This window comes from Orbicella faveolata, unplaced genomic scaffold, assembly GCF_042242905.1.
Source record: "Orbicella faveolata isolate gen_17 unplaced genomic scaffold, um_ofav_v1 contig_47, whole genome shotgun sequence".
Classification (NCBI taxonomy): Eukaryota; Metazoa; Cnidaria; class Anthozoa; order Scleractinia; family Merulinidae; genus Orbicella; species Orbicella faveolata.
This window is the reverse complement of record NW_028301577.1, coordinates 12812577-12833675: the sequence shown is the minus strand read 5'-3', so window position 1 is coordinate 12833675 and position 21099 is coordinate 12812577. Positions and strand designations below refer to the sequence as shown.

The 21099-nt window shown below is 41.2% G+C and overlaps 1 protein-coding gene across 6 annotated transcripts in view; it reads left to right on the top strand.

The window, feature by feature from the left end:
• LOC110058896 (uncharacterized) overlaps positions 1-7173 on the top strand; it is a 125278-nt gene extending 118105 nt beyond the window's left edge. For all 6 annotated transcript variants that reach the window (XM_089279394.1, XM_020765566.2, XM_089279395.1 and 3 more), the window contains 13 exons: positions 118-444; positions 826-992; positions 1178-1337; positions 1491-1666; positions 1830-1980; positions 2185-2328; positions 2853-3416; positions 3701-3745; positions 4241-4358; positions 4480-4586; positions 4948-5076; positions 5446-5563; positions 5840-7173. In XM_089279394.1, coding sequence (XP_089135520.1) covers positions 118-444; positions 826-992; positions 1178-1337; positions 1491-1666; positions 1830-1980; positions 2185-2328; positions 2853-3416; positions 3701-3745; positions 4241-4358; positions 4480-4586; positions 4948-5076; positions 5446-5563; positions 5840-6534 — 2901 coding nt within the window. In that variant the 3' untranslated portion in view covers positions 6535-7173. The remainder of the gene's footprint in view (positions 1-117; positions 445-825; positions 993-1177; positions 1338-1490; positions 1667-1829; positions 1981-2184; positions 2329-2852; positions 3417-3700; positions 3746-4240; positions 4359-4479; positions 4587-4947; positions 5077-5445; positions 5564-5839) is intronic.
• Positions 7174-21099: the final 13926 nt, after the last annotated feature.

Here is a 21099-nt window from a genome sequence, read left to right as displayed (position 1 = left end):
CGCTCTTCGAAACTGCCAAAATTCGCGCAAGGTTTCCTTTTAAAATTCAAAACATAAAACTTATTTACCCGTCAATTTGTTCTAACTCGTCTTCTGTACCCCATTTGCACCTCACAGGAACTCAAAGACGATATCGACGCTCACCGTGAACCATTCAAACAGCTCAAGATTCTCTCGTATAAGATCACTGATGTGTGTATGCAGGAAGATGTTGCTTACATAGAAGTAACTGTCACTGAGCTGGAGGCTCGATGGAAGGAGTTGCTTGGTCTGTCTTCTGCCAGAAAGAAAGATCTGGAAGAAAATTACAAGCTGTCACAGAAGTTCTTCAAGGGTGCTGAGGAGTTGTTGAAGATGCTGGATGAAGCGGAGCAAGGACTTAAGGACGAGGAACCGATCGGAGTGGATCCTGTTCATTTGAGGGCGCAATTGAAGAAACACAAGGTTTGTATATAAGCTTATCTCTTGCTTATTAGCTACGTCTCAACAGAACACAACAGAGACAGAAGGCTGGTCTTATAATCCCAAAGCTGCTGTCACTGAGTGGAATTTTTGTTCTCGGTAATTCCCGGTTTCGTGGAGAACTAAATAATGGGTGGGAGCATCTCGAATTTAGGACATGGAAGGAGGCACTGTTGCCGGGGTTGAATATTGCTAGAGACATAGTGGCTTGGAGAAGCAGGATCAATGGCCCCATTCTCCACGAGAAGAGAAGAGAAGGGATCCATGTATCCCGAGATCGGTTGTATTGAAAAGGGCTTAACGCTAGAATCGTCAACGTTACAAACTCTCTTTCTCTGTTTTGCTGTTTTGGTGATTTGCCAGGAGTTCCAGTCCATGCTGGGTGCCAGTCAAGCTTCAATGGATGGCACTATCAAGACCGGCAAAGTGTTAATGGACAAGAGTCCACCAGACGACTCCATCATGATTGAAGGCAAGATAGCTGACCTCAAAGCACGATGGGATGCCATCTGTGCACTGTCAGTCGAAAGGTTGGTGATAACATGATATTCATTAAACTGTATTTCCCTGCCGTTCTCGTTATGAGAACAATATACTTCACCTGTTACATAACAAAGAGCAGACAACATTGTGACCCAGCCCTTGTGATTTATCTGCCGCTTGTTTGTGGATAAGGTTGTCATGGTGACTAACCACTGTTTCATTTCCTGTGCAGACAACAAAAGCTTGAGGAGGCGCTTCTCTTCACTGGAATGTTCCAGGATGCCTTGCAGTCCCTGCTTGACTGGCTTAGTACAGTAGAACCCAGTCTTTCCACGGAGACCGCCGTCATGGGTGATCCTGAAACTGTACAGATCTTGATTGACAATCACAAGGTAAGGAAAGTCTGTTCCGTTTCCGTTACAAAGAGAAAGGCACGACAGAAATTTTGATCAGATCTTCACTTGGGTTTTGAAAACATACCAAGCAAACACTTCAACTAAACTAATTTTCAGGCCACACACTTAAGGTGTTTTGTTGTTCCATAGACATTCCAACGTGAGCTTGGCCGCCGTCAAGCAAACTATGACTCTGTGATGAATGCAGGAAGGACAATGGTCGATGAAAACAAAGTTGAAGATCCGCAGAAACTGGAGGAGAGGCTTGAGGACTTGCGCGTGCGCTGGGAAGCTATCAGTGCCTTGTCTGCTACCAAACAAGACAGGTAACTGAAATAGAGACAACGCTATAAACATTTTTGATTTTTAAGCTGAGAAACGACTCTTAGTTCGCACATTCAACAAAAACAAAATGGTTACTCTCACTAGCTGGCAGAATTGCAAAAGTTCTTACAGCTACTCACGGCTAACGTTTGCTTTCTCTTGTAGGCTGGAGAATGCCCTGGTTTTAGCAAAAGAATTTGACTCGGGTGTGAAGACCGAATTGCGTATTCTGAAAGACTTTGAAGACACGCTCAGGGGACTAGGTCCTATTGCAGACGACCTGGAAACTATAAGCGAACAGTTGACTGAGCACAAGGTAAGTGAGGCGTTGTCACATCATAAGCTTGTGTTACTGAGACCTATTGTCACTAATGTGAATATTGCAATTTTTTGGTAGTTCTTTCTGCTTTGGAATTTTTAGGGTTACAGCTTTGAAACCTCAAACTTGAAGGGGTTTGTATTCTTTTGTCCAAGTTCCTTTCACACGGAGATCTCAATTCAACTGTTACTTGCATTGCAGGCTTTCCATGAAGATTTGATGGCAGAGGAAGTGAATGTCCAATCAGCCATCAAGAAGGGTCAGGTCATAGCGCGCTTCTGTCATCCCAGTGCGCTGCAGATTATCCAGCAGTGGATTGCACGACTTAAGAAACGCTGGGATGAGGTGACTGTCTCCGTTATTATGATATGATAACTACAAACTGAGTTTGTAAGAAAGCGAGTTGAAGTAAAACGCTGTTTTAGAAAAAGTAAAACTTTACAACATTACTCGTGTTCTTGTCAACAGTTAACTACTTTTACGTTGTTTGTTTACAAATTTGACGTTGTTAATCTATCTATACCTGTATAATCGTCTGACAGAATGTTTCTATTTGTCGCGGAAAATAACCCCAAGAAATGCCCTTTGTTCTTGAAGGGAGTAAAAATACTAATGTTGATTCTGAGCGTTTAGGAAAGATTTTCATAAAATTCACGGAGCCTTTACGGAACTTGTGTGATCGCTTATTTTTCGCGGAACCTTTACTTAGTATCTACTTAAACTTTCCACTGAAGCTTTCTACCATTTCTTGTTGGTTTTAACATTTTCCTGCGGTTCGTTATTTGGCTTTGTTATCACAACGTGTTGCTTCGCGGTCACAAATATGCCATAAGACCCATCTAACCAGCTGGCTGCCGACTGTGTTTCAGGTGCGCAAGTGGTCAGTTCAGCGACTGACGCGTCTGGAGGAAGAACAAGCCAAGCTGACAGAGGAACAGAGTATGATGGAGGATCTGCTCAATTGGATCGGAAGGAAGGAAGAGATCTTAATCGAAAAGGAGAACGAACCAATACCAGATGACGATTACGAAGAGGTCATGAGACTGTTGGAAGACCACAAGGGTTTCCAAGAAGAAATGGCCAAAAAACAACCGACATACGATAGCCTCACCAAGTCAGTTAAAAGGCGCGGCTCTGTTGTCCCTGCTGCTTCCGTCTCCCCGCTGCAAACGCAGGTCACTCCAGAGCACAAGCAAGGACGGCGCCCTAGTAGCAGGATACCGAAACTCGCCAGTCCTGCCTCGTCCTTCACACGGGAACGATCACGTGACAAGTTGACTAGCCCAGGCTCCTCGTTTACGCGGTCGGGTTCCACCACACTTGACAAGAACCATCCAGCCCTGCTGCACTTGTCGAAACGATGGCAGCATCTATGGCTCCTTTCAATGGAAAGGCTGCGACGCCTTCAGGAGAAGCTGGAACGAATTGCTATTGTAAGTACAGCTGCTTTTAGGACAGACAAATTATCTAAAGGGATTTTTGCGGTAGAATGAAAGTACGAGTCATTCTCGGAAATGAAGTTTGTGACTCACGCTGTTTCACTTGTCCTGTACTTGTAAAATGAAAACGACCAGCCTGTCGCTGTACTGTTTCTTTGAGGTTCTGTGATAGTTTTTTGTTAACAAGTGTCGCAAAACGTGTCGGAGACTTTCTATATCGACTTATGCCTTCATCACTTCTCGAAATCGCTGACTTTTTCAATTTTGTTTTTCTACAGAGACGTGCCTCGGCGAAGTTTGACTTCATCGAGTGGAAGAACAGGGTACGATTTCTGACACCATAACAAGTGATCGAATATTACAACAAAAGATTATGTGTACACTATCAGATTAATTTTAACATATTATGTACTTCTTAATTAGCGGAAGGCAGTGTGGGTCACTTGTTACTGGGTAGGACTCCGAGCAGTCCGAGTTCACGCCCTGGTTCCTTGTACTGGGGGAGAGCGGGGTAACTTGTGAAAAACTAGCATCCCATCCAGGGGGGTATCAATGCTCCTAGTCGCTTCATGCTACAGGAAAAGGCATCTTTGATGCATAAGATTGCGCAGAACATTGAACCATGTATTAAGATAAGATAAGATAAGATAAGATTAGAACCTTTATTTAAGTGTAAAATGTATTTAGCCCTACCGGACTAATTGGGGAATTGGGGACACTAAACAAGAGCCTGAGGTAGTAAAAAGAAAATGCTAAACTAGTGCGTGGATAATTTCCGTTTGCAATCGTTAAATTGTGATTCTGTCTCGTCTTCACAGTTCAACAAGTGGCTTCGTGACAGCAAGTCACGCGTTCTCGACATCTTCCGCCGTATGGATCACGATCGCGATGGTAAACTAACGCGAGAGCAGTTCATCACTGGAATACTCAACACAAGTAAGTGTGACATAATCTTTCAACCTAGCGTGACATACCGTTCTAAACAAGCATCATCACCATGTACACTCGCGTGACACGTTTTGTAGTCTTGTGTAACGCTGTATTTCTCTACTTTAAGGCTTCCCCACTGAGAGATGGGAGATGGAAATAGTCGCCAGCAAATTTGAACGTGACGGACTCATTGACTACAAGGAGTTCGTGAACTCACTAAAGGATAAAAAACCGGTGAGTAGTAATTCCTTTGAACTCCATCACGGGAAACACAACGATAGTGGTTTGATTTTAGCTAATGACAGGAACAAGCTATGAAGAAAGGATGACTAACAATAGCTATGATGGAAATGAATCACAATAAATACTGGAGGTTCGCGTTATTTAGTTTGGCTCGATTCACTTGTTTGTTCCATACTCCTTCAAGAACGTTTTCTTTCGGCATTTAGTTTGGGCGAATAACAAAATGTTTTTCGACAAATCGAAAGCGCTTTTAACATTTCTCAGAAAATTCGGTTGTCGTAGTATTGTAGTTTGTAACAGTAACGTTTTTTCCTTTCGTTTCGTTGACTATTTGCTGTTTTCTTTGTTTCAGGCGAGCAAGAAGCCGGAGAAACCAAAGACTGAAGCGCAGCAGATTCAATCTGAAGTCGAACGCCTGTGTCGCAAGTGCGAGTGCTGCACTCAATTTCAATACACCAAAGTGGCCGAGAACAAATACAGAGTAAGTAAACCATTTTTTAATCTCTTTTAAGCTGACGATATCATGCTATGTTCGACGATTCTGTCCTGACAGAGCTTCACTCGCCCAGAGACGTAGCAAAATGACAATGTGGCATTTGTTTTCTTGTCGGTTTCGTTTCGTATCCACCGTTTGATGAGTCCTTACACTGTTGGAGATGCCGCATTGCCAAGCGTGTGCGAAAATGTTTGCATGTCGAACTTTAATTTTGGCGGCGCTAAGGGTGTTTTCTTGTCAATCAGACCCTATGTTCCGTCAATGGAAGCCACACCACATCAGAAGACTTCCACAACATAAATATGCGACAGAATGTCAAAGCATTTAACTGATCTCTCTTTGTATCTCTCACAGTTCGGTGACTCGCAGAAACTGCGTTTGGTTCGTATCCTCCGCAGCACTGTCATGGTCCGAGTCGGAGGAGGTTGGGAAACACTGGAAGAATTTCTTCAAAAGAACGATCCCTGCAGAGGTGAGTTAATGCTCTTCACTTTTGAACTGAAGTTTTAGTAGATCATTCCCCCACCCCCTTGCAATGCTTGTTCTGTCCGTGTTTTGTGATTTTGTTGTTGTGGTATTTCATGAGAGACTACGCGGTGTGTGGAGAGGAAGGGGAAATTTCAGGCAATCTTGTCAACACTATTTAAGAGGATGGTGGGGCAACTTTTGGTCCCAGACATGAAAGCCTAGTATATGTACTTTTCAGTGGACATGACAGTGTTTTTCCTTTTGCTTATTGCTCTACTAGCTGCGGGCCGAACAAATGTGGAACTCAGAGAACAGCTGTCGAGACCCGAAGGCGTGACACAAACAATGGGATCGTTCACGAGTAGACGGCAATCAGAACAGAGCAAAACAGTGGTCACCGAGAAACCACCGACTGGTCTTGGTCGAAAACCACGACTTGACGTTCCGAGCAGCGGTTACGGAATGCGCCGAGAAAAGTCCGGCGAACTTCGACCTCGTCGTGAAAAGTCGGGAGAATTTAAACCACCCAGTGGTCCACCTAAGCAGAGAAGCGGGACAAGCCTGAAGGGGGCGGCTGAAAAGTCATCTCCAGGAAAGAAAACTAGTATCGGATCAAGAGTAAGGAAAACAGACAGTCAAACATCACTTGGAAGTACAGGATCCCTCGAGGATTCGTCGGAGACTTCATCTCCTCGGGTGTCCTCGGGAATTCCTTCAAGCCCCACGAGTAGTACCTCATCCCGCGGATCCCCGGATCGTCCCAGTTCGGCTGCGTCAAAATCCTCTAGTAAGGGGACTGGGCTCTCAAGAACTGGTACATCAGGGAGTCGAGAAAATGTCCGCGGTAGCAGGGAGAGTCTTCATAAACCCAAAGAGGGAGCGCGAGGCACTGCCATTCCTAAAAGCACAAGTAAGAGTCCTGGAACAACAAAGACAAGAAGCGGAGAAGAGAAAAAAGGTGCGGCGAAGAAGTAGATGCGCCGACAACGACATCTAAATCAAATGAGAATTCTTTCAGAGTGTGAAAACAAGTTAAGATGGACAAAGTTAGGTAGTCTTAAAAGTAAATTGTGTTCGTAATTCTAGAAAAGTATTTAATAAGTCTGCTGTAAGAGTTTGAAGTTAAATAGTTATTTTAATTAAAAGTCGTCTATACGAGAATCTACAACGAACACAAATATGCAATCGTTTTATACCTGTTAAGCATAACTCTTCGTAATTGTAACAAGACTAAAAACGGCCATTTTTTGAAATTTGCGCTTTTTTTATACCGTGTAAAGGTCATACCTGTTTGGATTGCTCACAGACAGGAAAGCTTTATATTGAATATTGCAAACCGTATAATCATTGCATTTGTAACATAGCCCTTTGGGAACGTAACAGTACACTAAGTTAACAAGTCATGTTTTTGGACGATAATATTTGTTGAAAAATTGTAGAGTTTGAAGCTATTTAAGTAGAAATTATTGTCACATTTGAACTTTTCGTAAGCGCTTTCCGTGTCTGGCGTTGACAAGAGTTGATGTTCTCAACTCTCTTAGCCTACATGTTTTTGCGAAAACTAAATTAAAGCCATGGACATTTTGTAGGAGTAATAAAGGTAATTTTCTATGACTGCTGAGTGTATTCGTATTTTTCAGTCTTGACCTGTGTCCCCGCTTTCGTATCTCTTCCCCGACATATTGTGTAAATTTTTGTCACTAATTTGACCGCTTCTCTCGGCGTATCTCCATTTCTCGGGTGATTGTTGTTTCCCGAGGCGTTAAAGTTTGAAGCAAAGAGCGTACTAAGAACGTAGCCCAGGGCTGATGATTGGGTGAGAAATTTACCCCATGTTTGAGACATTGACGAGCACACCTGCAGGTACAGTGTGATCCTCTCCAAATGATTTACTTTCAAACCACCGTTTTAGAAGGGTGAACAAGGAGAACATTCCAACAATGCTACCTAAAGGTTCAATTACTGGAAACAATCCTCCCTAAAATGCTCAGCTCCCAACACGGAAAAAAACCTGCGAGAACCATCTGACACCACTACCTTTCCGATCCCTCCACGAATTTGAGCACATGCTCTTTATAGACTTAGCTGACAAAGAATGATATAATTTCTTCTGATGGTAAACCCTTATACGACAAAGTCTGTTTTGCATTTGACATTATTACTGTATGTTAAGAGAATCTTTGGAGAGTTAAGCGTCATTTGTGTTTCATATCGTGTTAAATGTTTAGACTTTACCGTGGGGTTTTCAGTCTTCCATGCGCCGAAATCTTTTCAGACCAACTCCAGACAAAACCGTTTTTGACATGCAAAATTGCTCCGATAAGAGAGCCTACCGAAAATAGAAAGACCACGAAAAACTACTGGCTCACCGGGCACCGTGCCTTGACTTACTTAGACGGTTATTACGATAAGGACTCCCACTTACCTCGCTAAGTGTAGCCAATCTTTTGGTTGTCATCCTCTAGGGTGATGTTGAATAATAAAGAGGCCAATTAAATGCACGGAGCAGATGTAGCTCGAGCAAGATGTCAATCAAAGCACGGCTTGCGTTGTATCCTCCAATGAGGATTTTGATGACACCAGGAAGCCAAAGACCAATTAGAACGCGAAGAATGTTTTGCAGCATGCCATAGAGGGCCATATCATTCACAGCTCCCGAGAAAATGATAGTTCCATTCATACACTCACACAATTACATTACATCCTTTCGGTCTCTTTGTCTCTTGGGACGGTCTCCTCATAACTTCATAATTACCATAATCAGTAGAATTACAACTGATGAAGCTTCAACTTTTTGGTAAGTTTCTTTCATTTTTAAATTGAACAAAAAATACATAACGAGTTAAAGAACACTGTAACACGACTAACCGCTAACCTTGGAACGGTTGTTAACAACACGCGGAACGCTCCGGAAAGCCCGCGATCAGAAACATGTACTAGAATTATCTGGATGATTTCTGAGAAAACCGACCCATAAAACGGCATTCCTACGACCAAATCGACCGACAAAATCAGGACATTTAAGTCGAAAATCATTTTCAGACTGCGGGCCTCTATCTGTGTCACTGAAAGCATTCTGTGGCTCTGAGCTCATGTCAGTTGATCATATAAAGACATCAACATCCCCCTGGGCATACCCCACGATAGTATGATTTTACGTTCTGTTGGAGGGGTAGGGGTGAAGTTAGAGGGTATCAAGAAACAACAGCCTTCTTTGTCTATGTTGTGATTTTAAAAAGAGACCTAGATAAATCAAGGAATATATAAAGTTTTCCTCGTGAAAATCTGATCACTTTTGTTTTCTAATAATATATAGAGACAACAGTGGGACACTAAGGAAATTAAAAGCGGTCTTCCTGGGCATTTGACATTTCCAATCTAGCCCTTCTCCTTACTTGGAGACGGAGGTCACTTATTTTATTCCTCTGGAGTAACACTGACATCACCATAAAAGTTGTTGCATTGGAATGTGATGAAAGATAGGCGCCAGAGATTCGTTTTATATCGCGACGAGATTCATGAGGTTCTGCAATAGCTGCCCCCTTCTGACCTTGCGCTAGTGAATAGCGAAAAGTCAGGAGGGGGTCTAGTTTTAAACCTAACCGCGGGGTAAAAATAATTTAATGTTTCTTGACAAGAAACGTGTTGAAGACGGCATCTACCTGTCAATGGAATCACTCCGAAAACAAAATCAAGGCAATTGGTCGTAATTTAAAAAAAAAAAACCTCTAATCCACTGCACGCAGACTTATGTATAAAGCAATGGTACTCGCGATAGCCTTTTCACTGTCAAAACGGGAAAATAGTCAGGTTTTCGCTTTCAACTGAGCCGTGTTGTTTCTTTAACCGTAAAATTGTTCACTGACACGGAAATGTTTCCGTTTACAAATTAACGCCTAACAAAGCGGGGAAAACACTGCTACGGTTCAGTCCCACTTCAAATCACAAGATTTTCGTATCCAATTGCACGCCTCTTTTATCATATGTACCGTAAGAAAAGGCTCTGCTTGCGGGGTGATCCAACTGTTATTTGGTTAAAACCAAAAATCGAAATAGTTATGTCTCTTTCAAAATTATGCGTGGTCTCTTTGGAAATACCTCTGGTATCTAACAAACGCGAATCTGACAGCGCTCTCTGTATTCAGCGGCTGCTTGCTCGGACTGCTCGTTGTAAATTTCGCTACAGCTAACAAACCGCTATGTATTTCCCATTTAGTGTCAAAAGAAACACGCTACAGTCGACTCTGATAACTCGAACCCTCACTAATTCCAGCCTCGCTCTAACTCGAACCAAAATTGCTTTGTTCTGTTTCAAGTTACGTTTATAATAAAATTTGATTGAAATAAACACTGTATGAATAGACACACGAAAGAAGGGATATGGTAAGCACCGTTTTTTCTTATTTTCAAAAAATTCGAATTTTTTCATTATTGGGATGGTTCAGATTGATCAATGGTTTCCAAAGGCAACTATCAACCAATCATAGCTCACATTGGTTACCCAATCCATCCCAGAGCTCCTAGTGCCAAAGGCTGACCTTTAATCTTCCCAAAGTTTCTGTCAACGGCAATTAGTTCAAAATGATTTGTGAGGTTTTGGTGTTCATGGGAATGGATCAACAATGTGTGCTCCCAGATAATGCCTATTCCCCCACAAAGGGGACTGTCGGATTTCCAATCCTCCATGAGGAATATGGTATTTTCTATTTCAAACTGTTGTTTCCTTGAGGGTTCCAATTAACGGGGTTCAACTGTACCAATATTTCATAATCAAACAGCACAGTGCAAAATAGTCATTACATGAATGAGCTGGCTCTAAGAGCCCTTTGATTAACCTTAGTTAGTAGTAGTATTTTTAATCCTAGTTCTAGTTTTAAACCTTAGTTTTAGTCTCAAGTTTATAGCTTTTATTACTTTTGTGTTTTAGACATTTAATGTATATTTTAGACTTTTATTTTTTAGAGGACACTTCTGAAAACCACCTCTAAGTGATTGGAGGCCTCCTCATAAAATATTAATTTATTATTATTATTATTTTCATTATTATTATTATTATTATATTATCATATTATTAGTTTTTCTTGTGCAATTGTTTTCGATAAACCCCGACTACTCAAACCTAATATAAATTAATCATGTCATTTTGAGCAGGGAATTTTTCTTGAGTATTGTACCAAGGTCCATGTGAACACCAGCTTCAAAATATCATGAACAGGATCCTCAAACTACAAAGTTAAAATACACATGCATTAGTCATGAATATATATATATAAAAAGTGGAAAATACATTTTCCATAAACATGATTCGCTTTTACTGCTGTTTTAAACATAACCAATGAACCCAATTATTTGTGTCCAAGAAATACCCATTTCCCCAAGTGTGATCCTTTTCTTCAAGTGTGACCCATTTTTCCAAATGTGGCCCATTTTTCAAAGTGAAACCCATTTTTCCGAGTGTGACCCACTTTTCCACGTTTGACACTTTTTTCAAGGTGTCACCTCCGCTTTTCTCAGTGTGACACATTTTTCCAAATGTCAACCAATTTTCCAAGTGTGACCCAGTTTTTCAAGTGTGACCCTTTTTCCAAGGGTGACCCGTTTTTCTACGTGTGTCTTCCTCTTTTCCAAGTTTACTGATTTTTCCAACTTTGATCTATTTTTCCAAGTGTGACCCTTTTTTGTAAGTGTGACCCATTTTTCTAAGTTTGACCCATTTTTCAAAGTGTGATCCCTCTTTCCAAGTGTTTCATTTTTACAAGTTTGACCCATTTTTTAAAGTGTGACCCTTTTTTCCAGGTGTGACCCATTTTTCTAAGTTTGACCCATTTTTACACGTGTGACCTATTTTTCCAAGTGTTACCCTTTTTTCCAAGTCTGTCCCATTTTTACAAGTTTGATCCTTTTTTCCAAGTGTGACCCCTTTTTTCAAGTGTGAATCATTTTTCCAAGTATGACCTCTTTTTCCAAATTTGACCCATTTTTCCAAGTGTGACCCGTTTTTTCAAGTGTGAGCCATTTTTCCAAGTTTGACCCATTTTTCCAAGTGTGAACCCCTTTTTCCAAGAGTGACCCGGTTTTAAAAGTATGACCCACTTTTCTATGTGTGACCCATTTCTCCGAATGTGACCCATTTTCCAACTGTGACTCTTTTTTCCAAGTGTGACCCAATTTTTTAAGGATGATCCATTTTTCCAAATGTGACCTTTTTTCCAAGTATGACCCATTTTTGCAAGTGTAAAGCCCCTCCTTCCAAGTGTAACTTATTTCTCCAAGTGTGACCTTTTTTCCGAGAGTGACCCATTTTTCCAAGAGTATGACCCATTTTTGCAAGTGTGAGCCCCTTTCTTCCAAGTGTAGCTTATTTTTCCAAGTGTGGCCCATTTTTGCAAGTGTGAACCCTTTTGTTTAAGTATGATCCATTTTTTCAAGTGTGACCCACTTTTCCGAGTGTGACCTCTTTTTTCAAGTATTTCCTTTTTGTCCAAGTGTAACCCATTTTTCAAAGAATGACCCTTTTATTCAAGTGTGACCCACTTTTCTAAGAGTGACCCTTTTATTCAAGTGTGATTCATTTTTCCAAGTGTGACCCATTTTTCCAAATGTGACCTATTTTACCAAGTGTGACCCATTTTTCCCTGTGAGACCCATTTTTGCAAGGGTGAACCCCTTTTTTAGTATGATGCATGTTTCAAGTGTGACCCATTTCTCCAAGTGTGACCCATTTTTCCATGTGTGAGCCACTTTTCTAAGTGTGACCCATTTTTCCAAGTATTAACTATTTTTCAAAGTGTAACCCACTTTTGCAAATGAGACGCATTTTTCCAAGTGTGACCTATTTCTCCAAGTGTGACCCATTTTTCCAAATTTGAGCCACTTTTCTAAGTGTGACCCATTTTTCCAAGCGTGACCCATTGTTCGAAGTGTAATCTTTTTTCCAAGAGTGATCCATTTTTCCAAGTCTTACCCATTTTTCCAAGTGTGACCCTTTTTTTTCAATTGTGTTCCATTTTTACAAATCTGACATATTTTTACAAGTGTGACCCTTTTCTCCAGTTCTGACCCATTTTTCCACATGTTACCCATTTTTCCAAGTGTGGCCCATTTTTCCAAGTGTGACCTGTTTTTCCAAGTGTGACCCATTTTTCTAATTGTGTCCCTTTTCTCCAATTGTGACCCATTTTTTCAAGTGTGATCCTTTTCCAAGTGTGACCCATTTTTCTAAGAGTGACACTTATTCAAGTGTGACCCATTTTTCCAAGTGTGACTTACTTTCTATGTGTGACCCATGTTTTGAAACAAGGCCCATTTTTTTCAAGGCCGAATCCCTTTTTTGAAGTATGATGCATTTTTTTAAGTGTGACGCCCTTTTCCGAGTGTGACCTCTTTTTCAAGTATCTCTTTTTTGTCCAAGTGTAACCCATTGTGATTCATTTTTTCAAGTGTGACCCATTTTTCCAAATATGACCTATTTTCCCGAGTGTGACCCATTTTTCTCTGTGTGACCCATTTTTGCGAATGCAAACCCCTTTAATAATAAAGTGTATTATCGTTTGTCTCACGATGTAGTCACTTGAGATGTAGATCGCGACGTTTCGACTGCTTACTACTAGTCTTCTTCAGGCGATAAGGTCGACTGATTGCACGGTATCATTTATATCACAAGGGTCGGCTGTGATTGGTGCATTTCGATCCCCCTATTGTTCCATTGTTCCGGCGAGTAGCTGTTCCCTCAGTGGTCCGCTGTCGTACCATTCTCCTGTTGTTGTGTTTCTTGATCGTGGGTATCCATGCATCAGGAATTTCAATTCCAGTATCCCTGTTGATGTTGTTAGGGTGAAGTCTGATGTGAATAGCTTCCTTGACCCTACGTGTGTGCCAGTGAGGATCTCGATCAATAAACTTGACCTCATTCCAGATAGGATAGTGGCCGGTCTCGTGGGTGTGTTCAGAAACGGCAGAGGTCTGGGTACGGGCGAGTCGTATATCCCTGTCGTGTTCTTTGATCCTCTCCTGCATAGATCTCCCTGTTTCCCCGATGTAGACTTTGCCGCACTCACAGGGAATCCTGTAGACAACACCATCTTTTTTAGCCGGATTGACGGTGTCCTTTGGTCGCACTAAGTGTGACCGAAGTGTCGTGTCTGACTTAAAGACGGTGCGAATGCCTTGTTGTTCTAGGCAGCGGCGGAGAGACTCCGAAACTCCTTGGACATAAGGTAAAACGGCGGTGGATTTAAATTCCGCGACAGGCTCTCTTCTTGGGGTTGTTCGTGCCTTTGTGATCTTCTGTACAAAAGAGGAGGGATATCCGTTAGAAACAAGTACAGATGACAGATGTTTCTTCTCTCCAGCGATTACTGATGGTTTGATCACGAGACGTTTAGCCCGGTCGTACAGACACTTCACAATAACGCGCTTTACTGACTGAGGGTGGTGTGAATCATACGCTAGGTACTGATCAGTATGTGTTGGTTTCCTGTAGACACTGGTGGTAAGGCGGCCATCAGGTTCTCTGTAAACTGACGTGTCGAGAAAGGCGATCTTGTTGTTGTTCTCGATCTCCATGGTGAAACGGATTGATGGTTGTTGACTGTTCAGGTGTTGCAGGAAGACGTCAACTCTATCCCGATCCAGGATGGTGAAAGTATCATCTACGTAGCGTTTCCAGATCTTAGGCTTGCAAGGTGCGGACTCTATTGCTTGTTCTTCAAATATCTCCATGTAGAGATTAGCAATAACCGCGGATACAGGGCTCCCCATGGCTGCGCCGTCCCGTTGTTCGTAAATCGATCCGTTGTACTGGAAGTACGTAGATCTTAATACGAAATCCAAGAGGTCAACACCTTTGCATACGACCTGTCTGCTTTCTTGGCTAACATATTATCTCCTATTGCAGGTAACTCGAACTTCACAGTGAGGAACTCAACTGACTTCGCCTCCGCCATCGCCAGTGAAGAGATCCAGGACCACGAGATCATGGTGTCTTTCGACGTAGAGTCACTGTTTACCAACGTACCGATCGAGGGCGCCGTACAAGCCGCGCTACAAAAAATGGAGAGCGACGCAGGCCTGGCTGACCGCACGACACTTACACCAGTTCAAATCGCGGACCTCTTGGATTTCGTATTAAGATCTACGTACTTCCAGTACAACGGATCGATTTACGAACAACGAGACGGCGCAGCCATGGGGAGCCCTGTATCCGCGGTTATTGCTAATCTCTACATGGAGATATTTGAAGAACAAGCAATAGAGTCCGCACCTTGCAAGCCTAAGATCTGGAAACGCTACGTAGATGATACTTTCACCATCCTGGATCGGGAAAGAGTTGACGTCTTCCTGCAACACCTGAACAGTCAACAACCATCAATCCGTTTCACCATGGAGATCGAGAACAACAACAAGATCGCCTTTCTCGACACGTCAGTTTACAGAGAACCTGATGGCCGCCTTACCACCAGTGTCTACAGGAAACCAACACATACTGATCAGTACCTAGCGTATGATTCACACCACCCTCAGTCAGTAAAGCGCGTTATTGTGAAGTGTCTGTACGACCGGGCTAAACGTCTCGTGATCAAACCATCAGTAATCGCTGGAGAGAAGAAACATCTGTCATCTGTACTTGTTTCTAACGGATATCCCTCCTCTTTTGTACAGAAGATCACAAAGGCACGAACAACCCCAAGAAGAGAGCCTGTCGCGGAATTTAAATCCACCGCCGTTTTACCTTATGTCCAAGGAGTTTCGGAGTCTCTCCGCCGCTGCCTAGAACAACAAGGCATTCGCACCGTCTTTAAGTCAGACACGACACTTCGGTCACACTTAGTGCGACCAAAGGACACCGTCAATCCGGCTAAAAAAGATGGTGTTGTCTACAGGATTCCCTGTGAGTGCGGCAAAGTCTACATCGGGGAAACAGGGAGATCTATGCAGGAGAGGATCAAAGAACACGACAGGGATATACGACTCGCCCGTACCCAGACCTCTGTCGTTTCTGAACACACCCACGAGACCGGCCACTATCCTATCTGGAATGAGGTCAAGTTTATTGATCGAGATCCTCACTGGCACACACGTAGGGTCAAGGAAGCTATTCACATCAGACTTCACCCTAACAACATCAACAGGGATACTGGAATTGAAATTCCTGATGCATGGATACCCACGATCAAGAAACACAACAACAGGAGAATGGTACGACAGCGGACCACTGAGGGAACAGCTACTCGCCGGAACAATGGAACAATAGGGGGATCGAAATGCACCAATCACAGCCGACCCTTGTGATATAAATGATACCGTGCAATCAGTCGACCTTATCGCCTGAAGAAGACTAGTAGTAAGCAGTCGAAACGTCGCGATCTACATCTCAAGTGACTACATCGTGAGACAAACGATAATACACTTTATTATTGCATCTACCACGATGAATAACAGCAACCTTTTCCTCGACATAAACCCCTTTAATTCAAGTATGATCCATTTTTCCAAGTGTGACCCACTTTTCCAAATTTGACCCATTTTTCCAACTGTGACCCTTTTTTCCAAATTTTTGAGCCACTTTTATAAGTGTGACCCATTTTTTCAAATGTGACCTAATTTTTTAAAATGACCCTTTTTTCCAAGTGTGACTTTTTTCCGAGTGTGACCCATTGTTCCAAGTATGATCCATTTTTCAAAATGTGACTTTTTTCCAAGTGTTACCTTTTTTCCAAGTGTGACCCATTTATCGAAGTATGACCTACTTCTTTAAGTGCGACACATTTTTCCAAACTTTGCTTATTTTTCCAAGTGTGACTTATTTTTCCAAGTGTGTCCCTTTTTTAAAGTGTGACCCATTTTTTCAAGTGTCTTTTATTTCTACAAGTGTGACCCATTTTTTTAAATGTGACCCTGTTTTAAGTGTGACCAATTTTTCAAAGTGTGACTCTTTATTTCAAGTGTGACCTCTCTTTTCCATGTGTGACCCATTTTTCCAAGTGTGATAAATTTTTCCAAGTGTGACCCATTTTTTCAAGTGTGATCTATTTTACCAAGTGTGACCCATTCTTCCCTGTATGACCCATTTTTGCAAGTGTGAACCCCTTTTTTAAGTATTATCCATGTTTTAAGTTTGACTCACTTTTCTGCGTGTGACCCATTTTTCCAAGTGTGACTCATTTTCTCCAAGTGTGACCCATTTTTCCCTGTGATTAATTTTTGCAAGTTTGACCAGATTTTCTAAATGTGACCCATTTTTCCCTTTGTGACCCATGTTGGCAAGTGTGACAAGTTTTCAAAGTTTTTCTCATTTTTCCAAATGTGACCTATTTTACCAAGTGTGACCCATTTTTCCCTGTGTGATCCATTTTTTAGGTGTGAACTCTTTTTGAGTATGATTCATATTTTAAGTGTGACGCTTTTTTCTGAGTGTGATCCATTTTTGCAAGTGTGAGCCACTTTCCTAAATGTGACCCATCTTTCCACATGTGACCCATTTTTCCCTATGTGACCCATGTTTGCAAGTGTAAAGCCCTTTTTGGAGTATGATCTATTTTTTCAAGTTTGACCCACTTTTCTGAGTGTGACCCATTTTTGCATATGTGACCCACTTTTGTGAGTCTGACCCAGTCTTCCAAGTGTGACCCAGTATTTCAATTGTGACCCATTTTTCCAAGTGTGACCCATTCTCCATGTGTGACGCATTTTTGCAAGTGTGAACCCCTTTTTTCAAGTATGATCCAAGTGTCTTTTACTTTTACAAGTGTGACCCTTTTTCCAAGTGTGATTCATTTTTTAAAATGTGACCCTTTTTCAAGTGTGCCAATTTTTCATTGTGACTCTCTATTTTAAATGTGACCTCTTTTTTGTAATTGTGACCAATTATTCTAAATGTGACCCATTTATTCAAGTGTGGTCTATTTTACCAAGTGTGACCCATTTTTCCCTGTATGACCCATTTTTGCAAGTGTGAACCCCTTTTTTAAATATTATCTATGTTTTAATTGTGACTCACTTTTCTGAGTGTGACCCATTTTTCCAAGTCTGACCCATTTTTTCCAAGTAAAACCCATTTTTCCCTGTGATCCATTTTTGCAAGTTTGACCCAATTTTCTAAATGTGACCCATTTTTCCCTTTGTGACCCATGTTTGCAAGTGTGGAGCCCTTTTTTCAAGTATGATCTATTTTTCCAAATGTGACCCATTTTTTGATGACATTCATTTTAGTCCGATATTTTAAAGGTAAAAAGTATGAAAACTGTTCAAATGTTCTTTGAAGACTGCGTGGCGTCAAGTTAAAGTGCATTTAATTAAATCAGACTTTCAACGTGTCAGAGAGGTTTTTTTCTTTCTTTCTATTTTTGAGTTATATTTTTTTCCAAAAAAATACCTCTTAGTCGGCGCGTCGAGTATGTTACGGGTCAATGGGTGAGTGAGTGAGTGAGTGGGTGAGAGATGTATGTATGTCACACCAATCAGATTGGATCTACTATAAACAGCCAATCAAATTTCTTGTTGTAAAGGTAACTGGTATATGAGAAGATCTGATCCCGATAAAGTTCAGAACGGCCGTATTCATTCTTCTATAAAAGAGGAGGAAGTATTCATATATTGGGTTTACTTCGACATTTTCTGTGGGTTAGGCTGAGGATTTTAGTTAAATGAACGAGATGAGCCTTGAGGTTTGAAACAGTTCGTGAGTTCGTAGTATGCAAATGCAACGAGATATTTTTATTTTTAGTTAAAGGTAACTTGATACTTTTGTTTTTCACAAGAAGTAAATTCAATTAGAGGTCACGAATTGTCGCTTCTAGTTCTTAGCACATGTTTTAGAGGGGACGATACTTTAGATTTGAAACAGTCCTAACGTTTACATTAGTAAGTGTGGGTAACGATTGTTTTGTTCTTGTTGCATGTAAATATAACAAGATATTTTTGTTTATTAGTTACTAAGTGTAATGTGACACTCTTGTTTTTCACAAGGGAGTAAATTCAATTAAAGCGGACGAATCGTCACCACTCTTTCCAACGAGATGTTTGCTATCTTTAGTAACAAATGGTAACTTAACACTTTTGTTTTTTATATGGGAGTAAATTCAATAAGAGCTGACAAGTTATCGGCTATTGTTTCCAGGATATTAAACAAAAAAGCTTTCATTTCTGGACGGTTTTTACGTCTCTGCAGTAGCAGTTTAAAAGTTTTATTTGATGACATTCATTTCAGTCCGATATTTTTTAAGGTAAAAAGTATGAAAACTGTTCAAATGTTCTTTGAAGACTGCGCGGCACCAAGTTAAAGTGCAATTTAATTAAATCAGACTTTCAACGTGTCAGAGGTTTTTTTCTTTTTCTTTCTATTTTCGGTGAAGTTGTGTTGTGTTGTGTTGTGTGAAAAGGTAAACTTACATCTCGCATAAAATGCGAAAAAGTCCCTAAATTAACTTGAGTATTTTTGAGCAAAAATTCCTCTTGGGGGTTGGAAGGGTTATGTGATCGGTGAGTGAGGGAGTTGTGCATGTGCGCGTGTCACACCGGGTTGTATCAAAGAACGAATCAAATTGCACATCGAATCAAATTGTACATCGAACTCAAACAATAACTTTAACGCTTTCACACGAAAGTGCGGCGGAAGTACAATTTGTCATGTTTACTGACTGTACAAAAACACACATCGGCGGGCTCTCTCATTCATCGACAACAGAGAATTTACTGGATTCTTACACGAATAAAACTGAGCAGTATCTACGGACATAAAGTTATTGGGCCTTGATGAAACATCAAGCGTTGCTTACAATTCAAGCGAAACTCAAACTAGCAATTATTTTGTTTTACTTTTCGGTCGCGATAGACTGACAAATTCCTCGCAAGCGTGTGGAAAGAGGAGCTAGGAAACTATGAAGTCCTGAAACTCTGCTATATCTAAATATATCCAGCTAGTGTTTTGTTGTGTCATGGGAAACAACGCTTGATGTTTCATCAAGGCCCAATAACTTTATGTCCGTAGATACTGCTCAGTTTTATTCGTGTAAAAATCCAGTAAATTCTCTGCTGTCGATGAATGAGAGAGCCCGCCGATGCGTGTTTTTGTACAGTCAGTAAACATGACAAATTGTACTTCCACCGCACTTTCGTGTGAAAGCGTACATCGAACTCAAACAATAACTCTATAGTTTTTAAATATGTTTAAGATTGATAAATGTTTGAAAGCATATTAAAAGCTAAGCTGAAAATATGTGAATAAAGCAGAAATAATCAGCAAATTTACTATGACGCTCTCTTTAATCGACTTGGAATAACGATTTCGATTTTGTTGATCGAGTTATCAAAAACTCCTTGTCTATTCTCATTTTCGCAGTGTAAAACTTCATTATGCTTGTGTTGAAGAAACACTCATCATGTTAGTAGCCTTTTTCGCGTTCGTGAAATTTGTTACAGCATCTCAGCACAAAAGATAACGAAACAAATCTTTGTCAAGATTTGTTGACAATTGAAAACACCGACTCGGACTTGAAAGTGCGCGAGCTGCACTATGCAAATGAGCGAATTGTACGCGTCAGACTTTCCTTTCAAAAACTTTTGCAAACTCACCAAACAAGCAGAAACAATAAGAAACCGTCAAAACAGGTTTTGGTTATGATGAACCATTGTCTGAGAAACTCACAAATTAACTCGATACCAGAGTAGAGAGTTTTTCTTGCTATCATATTGTTAAGTCAGAACACACGCAAAAACATTCGCGTAAGCTTACAACTAGCGTGAACAGATCTTATTATTCATTCCCAGCGCGAGATTGAAGTCTTGTTTTCGACCCTGAAAAACCCACCTTTTCCGTTAGCTCAGAGCATAAAACTACATATAAGCGCCCTGGTTCGTATTCCCTGCCTTATTCCCTGCCATCGCTGTGAAAAATACGCAAGAGAATCTCTCAACTCTCACCATTTGATCACGCAACGTGACAACATCCACGCGAGAGCCCCCGACATGTGCGTGAATCCGCGCGGATATATGACGTCAGGATGGCGCAATTTGTTCTAAAAATAGAAAAATTGTCCCATATCATAGGTGCGCGCGAATCCCGAGACTTACGGTCTCCGTCCCCGATTATGGCTCCTGATGTGACCCATTTATTCAAGTGTGGTCTATTTTACCAAGTGTGACCCATTGGTTTCTAAGTGTGACCCATTTTTCCCCCTGTGACCTATTTTTGCAAGTGTGACCCACTTTTCTAAATGTGACCCATTTTTCCCTATGTGACCCAATTTTGCAAGTGTGAAGCCCTTTTTTCTTAAGTATGATCTATTTTTCCCTGTGTGACCCACTTTTCTGAGTGTAACCCATTTTTGCCTGTGATCCAGTTTTGCAAGTGTGATCCACTTTTCTAAATGTGACCCATCTTTTTAATGTGACCCATTTTTCCCTGTGTGACCCATTTTTCCAAGTGTGACCCATTTTTCCATGTGTGACCCATTTTTCCATGTGTGACCCATTTTTCCATGTGTGACCCATTTTTCCAAGTGTGACCCATTTTTTCATGTCCGACCCATTTTTTCATGTGTG